This window comes from Cydia splendana, chromosome 1 (genome assembly GCF_910591565.1).
Source record: "Cydia splendana chromosome 1, ilCydSple1.2, whole genome shotgun sequence".
Classification (NCBI taxonomy): domain Eukaryota; kingdom Metazoa; phylum Arthropoda; class Insecta; order Lepidoptera; family Tortricidae; genus Cydia; species Cydia splendana.
In genome coordinates this window covers 24388700-24401827 of record NC_085960.1, presented here as the reverse complement: position 1 = coordinate 24401827, position 13128 = coordinate 24388700, and the positions used below count along the sequence as shown (strand labels likewise).

Below are 13128 nucleotides of genomic sequence, written 5' to 3'. Positions count from 1 at the left end.
CGCTCTTGCATATTCGAGCGATAGAGAAGCAGATAACGATTATCAAGTTTATGTTGTTCTCGGTACCGGTAAGCCCCCTGGTTTCACATATTATAAACTGACCCTAAACTACATCCTGTCTTAAAGCGTCAACAGTAAATAACTATTAACTACCATAATAAATACTTAATGTATAAAGAATTTCCTAATAAATGCAATTAGGTACCTACTTAACGAGCGAAACTGTAAAGAGGATAACATAAAGTTTTACTCGGGTTCTATGAGCTGCTTCCTCCCTGTTCCTAGAACCTCATCAACTTAAATGGGTCACATCCTAATGCTTAATAAATACGTACATTGTTTTAAGCGTAGCTATGTCACCTAATGCGCGTTTACTGTTTTAGTGAGTATGTGACTGTGAATCAGTGTTGCCAGATGGTCACAAAAGTCACATTTTTCGTGACTTTTCGCCTTCTCGTGTGACATGTGCGTGACTTACGATCTTGAGGCAATTTTTGTGACTTTTTAAGCTAGTCGAATTTTGGACAAGTTTAGTTCTGCAATTCGTATTATTTAGGAACGCGGTGAACGCACCCAAGTTGACACTTGCACTGACACCTTGACGTTACATCCACCATCATGTTTATTATAATAGTCGTGGCAAGATGAGACTTGTTACCTTGATGACATGACGGTGTCATTTATAATGGGCAGACGACGGATGCAATATACGTCTTATTTAAACCAAATTACGTATATCGTTTGACATGATTTTGACGTATATTGCATCCGTCGTCCGCCCGTTGGTCATTTAGTTTGATAGTAGTAGTTATTTTTTTAGTGTAATGATTCATTTCTTTTAGCCTCATATCTCGAATATCTGTACGAATAGCATTACAATTACTTCGGACAAAAGTTTCATCACAAAATTTTCTACAAATTTGGTTATGTTCATTTTTACTTTGCGATCAATACTTTAGGAGCTACATGCTGTTAAAGTTTAATAAGAGATAAAAAATAGACGGTTTAAGAAAACGTTTTTTCGTAATTGTTCATAATAAATTAAAAAAAATAGTTTAGAATAAGCAAGCTAAGCGACCTGCTGATATAATATAAGAAAAAAACCGACCAAGAGCATGTCGGGCCATGCTCAGTGTAGGGTTCCGTAGTTACCCGTCCATCAAAATAGACTATTTGCAAAAACTCAAAAACTGCTAAACCGATTAGGTTCGCTATATTTTTCCTTGAAAGTCTTTACTAAGTTTTACTTTCACGATTTTTTAAATATTTTTTGGACCCAAGTTAAAATGTTAGGGGAACTAAAGTGGAAAACACAAGTCTTTTTCTTTCAGATCGATTATTTCCGAAAATATTAATTTGATCAAAAAATGGTCCTTAAAGACCCTTATTCATTTTAAAAGACCTATCCAAGACACCCCACATAATGTATAGGAGCCATCCTAAAAAAATACTATTTCTAATTTATATTTTACGACTTTGTCAGTGTAACTAATTTATATATTCGTGCCAAATTGAATAATAGAAACTAGAAAAAATATTTTTTATGGTGTCTGCCCTACATTAAAGTGGGGATGTTATTTTTTTTCGCTTCCACCCTATACAGACCCTAGATAGGTCTTTTAAAACGAATACGGGTCTTCAAGAACCATTTTTTGATCAACTTAATATTTTCGGAAATAATCGATATGAAAGAAAAAAAAAGTTGTGTTTTCCCCTTTAGTACCCCTAACTTTTGAACCATGGGTCCAAAAAATTAGAAATAAATCATAAAAACATAGCTTAGTAAAGACTTTCAAGGAAAAATATAGCAAACCTAATCGGTATAGCTGTTTTTGAGTTTTTGCGAATAGTCTGTTTTGACAGACGGGTAACTACGGAACCCTATACTGAGCATGGCCCGACATGCTCTTGGCCGGTTTCTTTTTATATTTTATCAGCAGGTCACTTAGCTTGCTTACTCCAAACTAAAATTTTTATTTATGACGAACAATTACGAAAAAACGACGTTTTCTTAAATCGTCTATTTTTTATCTCTAATTTAACTTTAACAGCCTGAAGCTCCTAAAGTATTGATCGTAGAGTAAAAATAAAGATAACCAAATTTGTAGGAAATTTTATGTTAAAACTTTTGTCCGAAGTAATTATAACGCTATTTGTACAGATATTTGAGATATGAGCAAAAATATGAAAAAAGGTACCTTCACCCCCCGCCTGCACCCCCAGCACACCCCCGACCCTCGAGGACTTTTAGTATGTTTATCTGGACACCACAAGATATACCTGTATCAATTTTCAAAACTACTCGAATTATTTCCGCATATATTTCTAATTTGCTTGGGTTATTGAATAACTTAATTTTTTAACTTTCTCACTGACCCCCCAAAAGTAGCCCCCATGCTTAAAATTCATTTGTTTACGTTACATGACTTACATGTCCGTCTTTGGGTCACTAATTTACATATGTGTACCAAATTTCAACTTAATTGGTCCAGTAGTTTCCGTGAAAATAGGCTGAGACAGACGGACAGACAGACGCACGAGTGATCCTATAAGGGTTCCGTTTTTTCCTTTTGAGGAACGGAACCCTAAAAATCATATAAGGTTAGTAGATTTTTTGTGAAATATATTATTTTCTGAATTTCTTCTAACAAAATCGATTTACCTACCCATACAATACAATAATATAAAAATGTGACTTGAGCAGCAAAAACGTGACTTTTAGGGAAACGAAACGTAACTTATGACTCCAGAGCCCTGGCAACACTGCTGTGAATATCGACTCCATAAAGAGTACAAATGAAAATTATCTGTGTACCTATGTGTGATTCAAAACAATCGGAAGTAAGATGGTAGTGCAATAAGTACTTCTATATAGGTAGCTACTCTAGTCTCGTAAGTTTTTAACTTTAAGTAAGACACGCATCTCAGGGAGTATTTATTCGTACCTAATTCACTTTTGTACCTGCGATGCGTTAGTTTGTATTAAACTAGATACAAATGAAAATTTTGTTAACATTTAGAGAAACGAAACCGTAAATAAAAGTGAAAATACACCTACATGGCTTGTATTTCAAACACTTGTGAAAACATTAGATCAAAAAGCTACCTGCCACATGAAAACAGTTATTAGGAAACTGCAATATTTCACTTCACACATCAAACGTAGCAGCCACTGAGCTGGAAGTTTAAGCCACAACAGATTTTATGCCCGAAATGGTACAGCCCCTGTACCTTTGCTCTGCTCTACTTTGAAGAGCTTTGCGCAATATCCTTCTTGCCGAGTGCGGGTAAAAATAATCTGAAGTGCACCTAATGTAGCACGGTGCAATGAGGTTTTAGTTCAGAACATTAAGAGTTAATATTTCATACCAGCGAAGCGTATGAACTGTTCATACGCTTGCCTTGTATGAAATATTAGACTTTTATTGTTTCTGGAAATTCAACTAGCTACCTACCCTTTTCTCAAATTTCGTTCAGTATTTTTCATAAGTAGCTCTTAAGTGTTGGATGTATTTATTTAAGCACCTACATATATGTCTTTCAAATAATGCACAAATTTAACATTTATTGAAGAGCTAAAGACCCCTTCCCACCCCTTAACTATTTATTTATTTTAGTTAATTATTTTAGTTAAGTACGTATTTTAATTAATCCATTTTAATTGTACCGGGCAAAGCTCCAAAGAGCTTTTGGGATGTGCGTTAGCCACAAATCGATAATTATGATAATGGGTGCATTCACAACTACGACTATCCCCGCATTCCAACAGAAGCGAAGCGATTTCGCCACGTGTTTCAAGTTATCCAGGCTTGTTCGCATGTCGGGCATCGCGCGTTAGTTATTCCGGGCGACGCTGATAGACGTTTGTCTATTTAGGAAACGGATATTACATTTAGTCTCGTCTGCATTTGGCGGCAGAGGTGGGCAAGTATAAATCCGAATGGGTTTCCGGCGCGCGCGGTGCATAGCATATTTTGTAAGCAGTCGATGCGTATGCGCGGAGCTTGGATGCAATAAAAATGTTAACGGCCAACGTATGTTTTCATTCATGCAGGGATATGGGAGTGTGTTTTTAGGACAATGCCTTATAAGTAGAAGTAGTTGCAGGTGCTTTTTACACCAATAAAACTTGTTACGGATAAGTAACGGACCTACCTAGTATTGTACATACCTAGTTTTGTTACGACAACAATGTTATTTTTTATAGTTCTTTTATGTCTACTGTGAACCAAGCGCATTCAATCTTGCACGCGGAGATAGGGGAAATGTATTGATGCCATTATGCTAATGAATCGATGCTTCTGTTCAATTAATTGATTTCAAGTGGGTCATTGAGTTGCTGTAAGTATTGATTATTTTACGTAGGTATGCCAAACGTTTGTTTAAACTCCTTGAATACATAGGATAGTTTTTATTAGAGATGCCCCGAATAGTGGTTTTGGCCAAATACCGAATATTCGTCCCCTCTCTCGGCCGAAGCGCCGAATATTCGGTTGCCGAATGACATGCGAACACATTTGAGTTACAATTGTTATGAAAACTCTTCGCTAAGAACGCACAACGTTTGCTAAGATATATTTTTTGTTGAACAGAATTAATTAATGTAGTTAGAGTCATGAAATTAGACCCATTATAAAAATAAAATATTTTGTTGTCAACAAATGCTCAAAAAGGGTCTTGTAGGTATTTAACAGCTTTCCAAGAATACATTTTAAATATTAAATATACCTTGTAACCAAACCAACCCAAACAAAAAACAAAGGTTATTTTTATTGTGTAATTTTTATTTTTAGGTAGGTGCAACAGATATTCGGTATTCGGACGAATAGTATACAACTTTTGGCCGAATACCGAATATTCGGCAGTGGCCGAATAAGCCGAATACTGAATAGTTGCCGAATATTCGTGGCATCTCTAGTTTTTATCAATCATTTAATCATCAGCATTCCACACAGACATTTCGGGTAGAAGCTAATAGGTACTAAGCCAGTCGTACGTACTATTATATACGGTAATAGTAGGTTGATATGTAATGAATTATATTGTATCGATTGTGTTTTCCAAGTTTAAATCCCTATCCCTACTAAAACTATAAATGCGAAAGTAACTGTCTTGTCTGTCTGTTACCTATTCCCGCTTAAACCGCTGAATCGATTTGGATGAAATAGTTTGAGGCCCGGAGAAGGACACAGGGTAATTTTTATCAATAATTATCATCAGTCCACACAGGCAAAGGGGCGGACAATAGCTAGTAAATATTTAATAAAAAGCTAGTTCTACGTAAATATTTATGGCCAATAATATCAAACGAAATGTTTAAATGGAGTTAATTTCGGTGACTTGAACTTGGTGCTGTGACCCGGCGATACGGAGTGAACGACTCCGTTCATATTCATTATCCCCATACAACACTTCCTTTCAGCCTTATTTTATTCCAATTTTACCAAGACGTTATTGAGTTACGACAGTTCAATCGTCAGATTGTGGCGGGAAATATGATATTCCAACATGGACCCTATAAGTGCACATTTACATATGTGGCAACAGGATATATTGCAGCCTGTTTTATTGAATAAATATATAGTTATATATACTAAATAAGTACCTAACTACCTATTCGTACGAGTAGGTAAACATGAATATAAATAAATTAGGTTCATCACGGAGAAGATTTTTTCGATAATTTCAAAAATTAATCGTGACTTGATTGATTTTCTTTATGTCATGGTAAAAATGCAGAAATGCCGTGTTTTGTTTGAAATGGTATTCATATTAAAAATGTTGCAGAGATGGAAGACATCGCGATTCTGTGGAGTTCGGGTTCGCCTGAGAGCGCCCTCTGGTCAGACTACCTCGTAGCAAGCTTCGACAAGATCATGTCACAGAGGGCCCGCCATCACTACAGGTGGGTACACTTTTGATTTACCTTTCGATTGATTTATAATACAACCCGCCCGGGGGCTACTTCTATACCCTTCCCCCCTTCCCTCCCTGTGAAACTACAAATAATATAGGTACGAGTACAATTGGTACACGCCAAATCATTCGCCCTCAAATGTTGTAAACGAGCCAAAGAGTCCCTAATAAACTTTATGTGAATGTCGTTTAATGTTTCTTCATCCTTTGTTTTCATTGTAGGGTTAGGATTTTCTTGCTAAACAAGTTATCTTGAAAAGCTTCTACTAAAGTTCGCAAAAGCTCTACAATGTAATTTCGTCGATCTTTCTCGCGGCACTCAGCTTAAAGCACCTAAGGGATAGATAATAAATATACTTTGAAGTATTTTTTAAATATAAAAACCTATTTGTTCATATTGTTGACTCTACCTAATATTCTACTCTATTTAATATGCCAAGGCATATACATAGTAATTACGTAAAAACGTTGAGTTACCTACAGGTTATATTTTTTGTTTACATTTTAGAGTGACGCCTATAACTGTGGAGGAGCTAATGGCCAGCGACTCACAAGAGAAAATAGAAAAGCTTTCAAAATCTCAGCTTCAGATAGTAATCCTGTGTCCGAACCTCGCCACCAAGATGTCGGACCTGAAGGCTGAGAGCAACATGGAGGCGCTGTTCAAAGTCGACAAGGTGCTGGTAATGCTGCTGGGCGTCGAAAAGAATCAAGTTATTGTGAACAACTGTGAAGGTAAGAAACTGACAATCGAAATCCAAACGTTCCAAACGTTTCGTTCGTAGTAAACCGTTATCAACTGTAGGTAGGATTGCAATCCCACAACGGTGGATGCTTAAATATTAGATACTTCATCACTTTTGCATAATGTCAATGTGGCCTACCCATGGTCGGTGGTAAAATAGTATGATAAAGAAGAACCTCGCTATACAACTACTTGAAATGATTATAAGCTGAATCTTTACAAAACCATTCAAATTATTGATTATTGCGCAGACTACCCCACGATAGACCAGTGGCAGATGATGTCGGTGCGCGAGAAAGACACGTCCTTCGTGGACACGTTCCTAACGGCCGCCGTGGGCATCCTGCGCACTAAGGACTGCAAGGACACCGCCACCGACCGCACCAGCTTCTCAATCGTGCCGAAGAAAGTCAAAATTGTAAGCGTATTATTAAACGTTATTGGAGGGTATTGATGTATGATACCTATAACACTAATCAAATAAGTTTTTGGCATTAATTTCATTTTTGGTACAAGCTTTTATCGCTGACTGTACTTTCCTTACGACAGACAACTAATACTCATCGAGACAATTCTAAAAACCCCTAACACAATTAGGTTGCGTTGTTTCATCACAGAGTTCCTATGGCCACCTCCTGTCTCCATCATCAGATCAGCTCGATGGTGCCATAATATTGCATTGTCATCCGATTTATACATGCATGCAAAATTTCCGCTCAATCGGAAACCGGGAAGTGGATCAAATTTAACTTGCAAGATTTGATTACAGACAGACAGACAACGGTCAGGTGAAACTAAATAAAAGCTTGTAAAAAGAAAACGTGCTAAGAATACAGCAGTTCTCAGAGCACTCGGTCATACCAACTACTCGTAAATAGCTACTCGTAGATATACGGGCTATTGGGCGCTCTGATGAATTTATACGTACAGTGTAGTAGGACTAAGAAAAGAGCTTTTATAAAACTCTTATTTTAAGAATTCGATCAAAACTGCATCAATAATTGGCGTTTACAAAATACGTAACGTGGAACGTTTTAAATAGGTAATTTTTCCACACCTACACCACACATATACCTACATTTTCAAAGAACACTACAATAACTCAATTTCTTTATTTAGGGACATAGTCGGGTCATAGCACTACTCAACGATCCAATCAGAGAAGAGGACAGTATCAAGATAATCGTGGACAAGAAAGGGGAAGCCATCCACATACCGACGTTTAAGAAGCGGAATCCTTACACGCTACAATTTGATATTCCAGGTAAGTACTAACAATTAAAATATAACACAATAACATCAAAAAGTAATAAAAAAATAAACCGCAATTTCTAACAATTCACACTTGAAACTATTTTCAATGTAATAATCTCGTCGATTGCTTACAGAATCGTGCCTGGATGTATCTATGCTCGTATGGGTTAGAGTCAGCAAAAACGGCCAGCCGTTGGGAAGGAGGCAAATCAAATGCGAAAGTCGACTTAGAGAGTTGGACCAGCTATTGAGGGCTTCAGACCATCCTTTGGAATTTATGTGCCAGGTAACACAATATCTAAGTTAAATATCAGTTTGCCTACCTAAATGTTTTATTAGAGATCTTTTGTAATCTCAATTTACCTTTTTATTTCAGACTTTAGGTTTTAAAACAACGAGTAAAGAGCAACTCGACAGTTGGATGCTCAGCGCATTCCAGAAGAACATTCCTCCACACTTCAACTTGCTCGTTTCTAATGAGCAGTTTAACCCAAAGGCTGATGTATCAAGTAAGTATCTATACTCATAATAAATAATTTTAAAGTATTCAAAATAAGGTAACGATCCACGTAACTAACTAACGTAACTTATACTTTACCATGAACGTCCACGGTAACGGCACGTTTTACCATTCTGATAAAGCAGATGACCTAAACGTAGGAAATCCTACGCGGTCGCTTTTAAATTTCCGTGCACGTTGACGGCCTCAATATGCCGTTACCGACCATTCGTTAAAATTAACTGAACGGCTGCACTCAATTAGTTTTATCTGTCAGATAATTGCCGGTTTCATGAAAAGAACGCGAGTTTCTCATTTTCAAGAGATGTTCCAAAAATGATTCCCTCCCTACAAAACACGAATTTGTCGTCAGGCGGCGAAGAATACCCCACCCTACTGCACTGGGCGGCGCGCTTCGGGCTGGAGCGGCTGTGCTGGCAGCTGCTGGAGTGCCCGGGCGGCGGCGCGGCCGTGGCGCTGCGCAACGTGCGCCAGCGCACGCCCGCCGACCTGGCGCGCGACTACCACCACACTAGGCTAGCCGAAGTGCTGGCTGACCATATGGTAACACCCACATTCCTCGACATTTTTATTTAAATATTTTCCGTTGCTCGTTGTCGTGATTATATCACAAGATATAATTTTTCGTCCTATTTTTAATATCCATCTACCAACTACGATAGTTAATATTCAACCAAATAACTACCGAAACTAAATTGATAATTAATGATTACTTTTTTTACAATTTATTTAAAATGTGTAATGGACGTAATAGTCTAATGTTAATGCATTTGTTTTAGAAAATAAACGAGTTCTCCAATATGTATTACTATTTGAAAAATATGACTGAAAGCGACAAAGACGAAGACCAAAAGGAAATCAAACCCGATGAAGAGTTACGAATTGTAGAAACGTGCGACACTGTCGACTCTCCCACGAGCCCCGAAGCGAAAGCTGTGGAGGAGCCGGTTACCGACCCCTTCAGCGAGGCATGCACTCAAACCCTGGAGGACAATTTAGACAAACTTAACGAAAGCAAAAAGAAACGACCCGTCCTGAAAATACCAAAGATGAAAGAGCAACTTTACCAAAACGACATTCCTTTCCACGATGACACCGCCGGCAGGATCCAGCAGGCGATAGAGCACGACTACCTCGTTCAGCCGTCCAACATCAAAGTGGAGAGCCCTAAATTTAGACCTAACAACTTGTATGCCAACAGCTCCCGGCTCATGCCTCAGCAGTCCGACGTTTTTCTTTACTCACCCACCGAAGAATCCAAAAACTTTCACATAGAAACACCCACCAGTGACATAAGCCAAATAAACTTGAATGCCAAAGATAGGTGTAGCGCTAAATCAGGGAAAGAAATGTTCCCGTTAAATGGACAAGACGAGTTAGCGGAAATTATAAACGATTTCAAGAACAATGTATTCTCTATTTCTGAAGTCGAAAAACTGGTTATGGAATGGAAGAACCGGAATGAGACGCAGCAATCCTTAAAAGAGAAACAGGAGCAGCTAAACAAAATGCGTGAAGAGTACGACAAGATCCAACAAAGAATTAAGGACCATTTGAAAAGGCCAACCCCGTTCGAGAGGGTAAAGAAAATTTTCTCCAAAGGCAAAAAACGTAAGTTGCTAAATAAATGTACTCACTTTGAGATCTTTATTTTTTTGTCTTCTTATTCTAATTAATTATAATATAAGGGGATAAGTTCGCCTTTGTACTTCCATTACTGTAATTTATTTTTGTAAACCTGTATTGTGTACAATAAAGTGATTACTACTACTAAGTATTTTTTACAGATCACGACCAAAATGGATCCGTTGAAAAAAGGAAAGGAAATACGCGCCCCAACAGCAGCTTAAGCGACAGTGAGTTGGTTTTATGACTTATATCTTATACGAAATATTTTTTCTGAATATCTCCTGAGGTCCTTACTAAATATTGTTTTATGTTTTTGTGAAGGTTCATCATCATCTGGGCGCCTGAGCACCGTCAGCGGAGGTAGTGTGGCGGAGACCAACAGTGTTCAGTCAGAACATGATGACAAAGCGAGATCTATTGTAAGTTCATTTTTAGGGTTCCGTACCCAAAGGGTAAAACGGGACCCTATTACTAAGACTTCGCTGTCCGTCCGTCCGTCCGTCTGTCACCAGGCTGTATCTCACGAACCGTGATAGCTAGACAGTTGAAATTTTCACAGATGATGTATTTCTGTTGCCGCTATAACAACAAATACTAAAAACAGAATAAAATAAAGATTTAAATGGGGCTCCCATACAACAAACGTGATTTTTGACCAAAGTTAAGCAACGTCGGGAGTGGTCAGTACTTGGATGGGTGACCGTTTTTTTTTGCTTTTTTTTCGTTTTTTTTTTTTTGCATTATGGTACGGAACCCTTCGTGCGCGAGTCCGACTCGCACTTGCCCGGTTTTTATATCATAATATGTAATCACAATGTACATCTAAAATTCTAAATCCGTAAATGTGGCTAGTTCTAGACGTTCTAGTACCAACTTACCAATTGTGAAGTATTGTGCATTATCCACGGATTAGCCGTTGTAGTGGTTTAACAGTAAGAACATTATTGGGTTTGTTTTAGCTACGTATAGCTTAATAAAAAAAAACATATTTAAGTAATAATAAGTTCCTAAGAAGAATGATGAATTGATTGTAGAATAAAGAACTTACCCATATAACTTGGACTTGTCCAGATTTCGGCCAGTACTCTGACGATGCACTCGGCGAGCGAGCACGACAGCCGGCTCGACGACTACCTGATCCCGCCGCCGCCGCGCCCGCTCAACGGCTGCCCGCAGTTCACCACCTTCGGCCACCCTAAACACGATCAGACCAGGTACGTTACTTGGTTGCATTAAAGTTTTGGTCAAGTACCGTAACGATAACGACGCTTGGATGAGTCAAAACATAATTTCAAGTATATAATAAAATCTTGGATTCTAGATTAGAAAATTAGATTTAGGTATGACATAATGTTTTTGTTAAGTGCATTAGTGATAATGATTAATGACGTATCGCTTGATTCCTAGTGCAAATAAACATTAATTTCCAATTGCATTATAAGTGAGTTCGGCCTCGGCAGACTCGCAGAAATTAGCTTTCATAGTGCTACAGAAGGTTGAAGCCTCGAGTATTTACGACTCGACATTAATTCGCAACACTAATCCATACTAATCTTATAAATGCAAAAGTATAATGTCCGTGTCTGTTACCTCTTCACGCTTAAACCGCTGAACCGATTTAGATGAAATTTGGAATGGAGATTGTTTGAGGCCCGGGAAAGGACATAATTTAGTTTTTTATCAACGATCGTCATTATTCCACGGAGATAAAGGCGCAGGCAGAAGCTAGTTAATTATAAATACATCAATTAAAGTACTGTCGATACTGAAGTAACATCTTACCTTTCAGAGGCCACATGGCAACAATAGTGGAGCGCGAAACCTCAGCGTCCCGGGAGCGCCTGGACTGCGACTCGGACACCAGCAGCACGCACCTCCGCATGAACTTCCCGCGCGACCGCCCCGCCCCCGCCGGCCGCTGCGACGACCGCGACGGCGCGCACATGTACATGAACATATCCGCGACGCACACGTAGTGTGGCGGATGACACGAGGCTGTGGTGTACTTTACAATTTGGAGGGTACCCCGCCCCATAGCCGCCTAAAACATACCAACCCATTGAGACCATTTTGGCCCTAACACGGGATGCTGCGCGGGTACCTACGCGAATTACTTTGTACTGATGCTTCGCTTTAGGAATACCAAATTTTTGTTTTATAGTTTCCATACTTAGCACGTCATAGAGGCTTATTTGCACCACATTGTTACAAATCAAAATCTGTCCTGTACAGCAAGATGATTGGTTGATTCAAACGTCCACCTTGTAGAGACGATTATGTTCACTAATTGTGCAGGTATGAAGCTCCCACACAATCGTTTTTGGTCGTCGTTACGTAACGCGTGTCGACACATTTTGCGTCGACACCTTGTTTTTCCAACTCTTTACTAAATATGCATATTGTATTTACAAAAATACTTACTAGCTCATATAAATAAGCTAAATATTGTGTAGTAGTTACATTCCAAGTGTTTCGACAACCAACTAGAATACATATTACAGACATATTATCATCTGATTGCCTTCTAAAATATAGATTAATGGATTCAGTTGAAATTCACTACAATCAGAACGCCTAGACTTCATAATTATGATAGCACCTACATTGAACTCGAAATAAATACAGTTGGGCGCCCACATAATTCGATTTCTAATAACTTGCCTATTTTGTGTCAATCAAGCAGAAAATATAATTATGTTTTGTTAGAGTATGTAGTATGAGGTATGTTTGACTCCCCGCCACTGATCACGTAGAAAGGTAGGTACTTGTATTGTAAAAACTAAAGACTCGAATGAGAATTAACTGTTTCTAATTTCAATGTGCTCTACTAAATAGATTGTTCCAGGATTGTTCACTTTGTTGTTGTTGGGCAAATATGCCACTTTCAACGAATTTTGAAGACTGAAAAGTTAACGTAATTTTATGTAAATATTGTGTAAATAAAATATACCTACTGTTTGGATTAGATTTATAGTTTTCTATTTATTATCTAAAGTAATGCATTCGTGTTAAATATTATTATATGTAGTATAAAATATATTCTTTAGTTTATAGTTCGTACAAC

The 13128-nt window shown here is 38.1% G+C and overlaps 1 protein-coding gene across 3 annotated transcripts in view; it reads left to right on the top strand.

The window, feature by feature from the left end:
- Positions 1-12157, top strand: part of LOC134796939 (phosphoinositide 3-kinase adapter protein 1) — a 33784-nt gene extending 21627 nt beyond the window's left edge. For 2 of the 3 annotated variants that reach the window (XM_063769142.1, XM_063769136.1), the window contains exons 4-15: positions 5788-5905; positions 6425-6651; positions 6913-7079; positions 7781-7925; positions 8050-8201; positions 8292-8424; positions 8788-8978; positions 9215-10046; positions 10223-10291; positions 10386-10483; positions 11136-11278; positions 11854-12157. In XM_063769142.1, coding sequence (XP_063625212.1) covers positions 5788-5905; positions 6425-6651; positions 6913-7079; positions 7781-7925; positions 8050-8201; positions 8292-8424; positions 8788-8978; positions 9215-10046; positions 10223-10291; positions 10386-10483; positions 11136-11278; positions 11854-12040 — 2462 coding nt within the window. In that variant the 3' untranslated portion in view covers positions 12041-12157. The remainder of the gene's footprint in view (positions 1-5787; positions 5906-6424; positions 6652-6912; positions 7080-7780; positions 7926-8049; positions 8202-8291; positions 8425-8787; positions 8979-9214; positions 10047-10222; positions 10292-10385; positions 10484-11135; positions 11279-11853) is intronic. The other variant, XM_063769150.1, reaches the window with a different exon arrangement.
- The last annotated feature ends 971 nt before the right edge of the window (positions 12158-13128 follow it).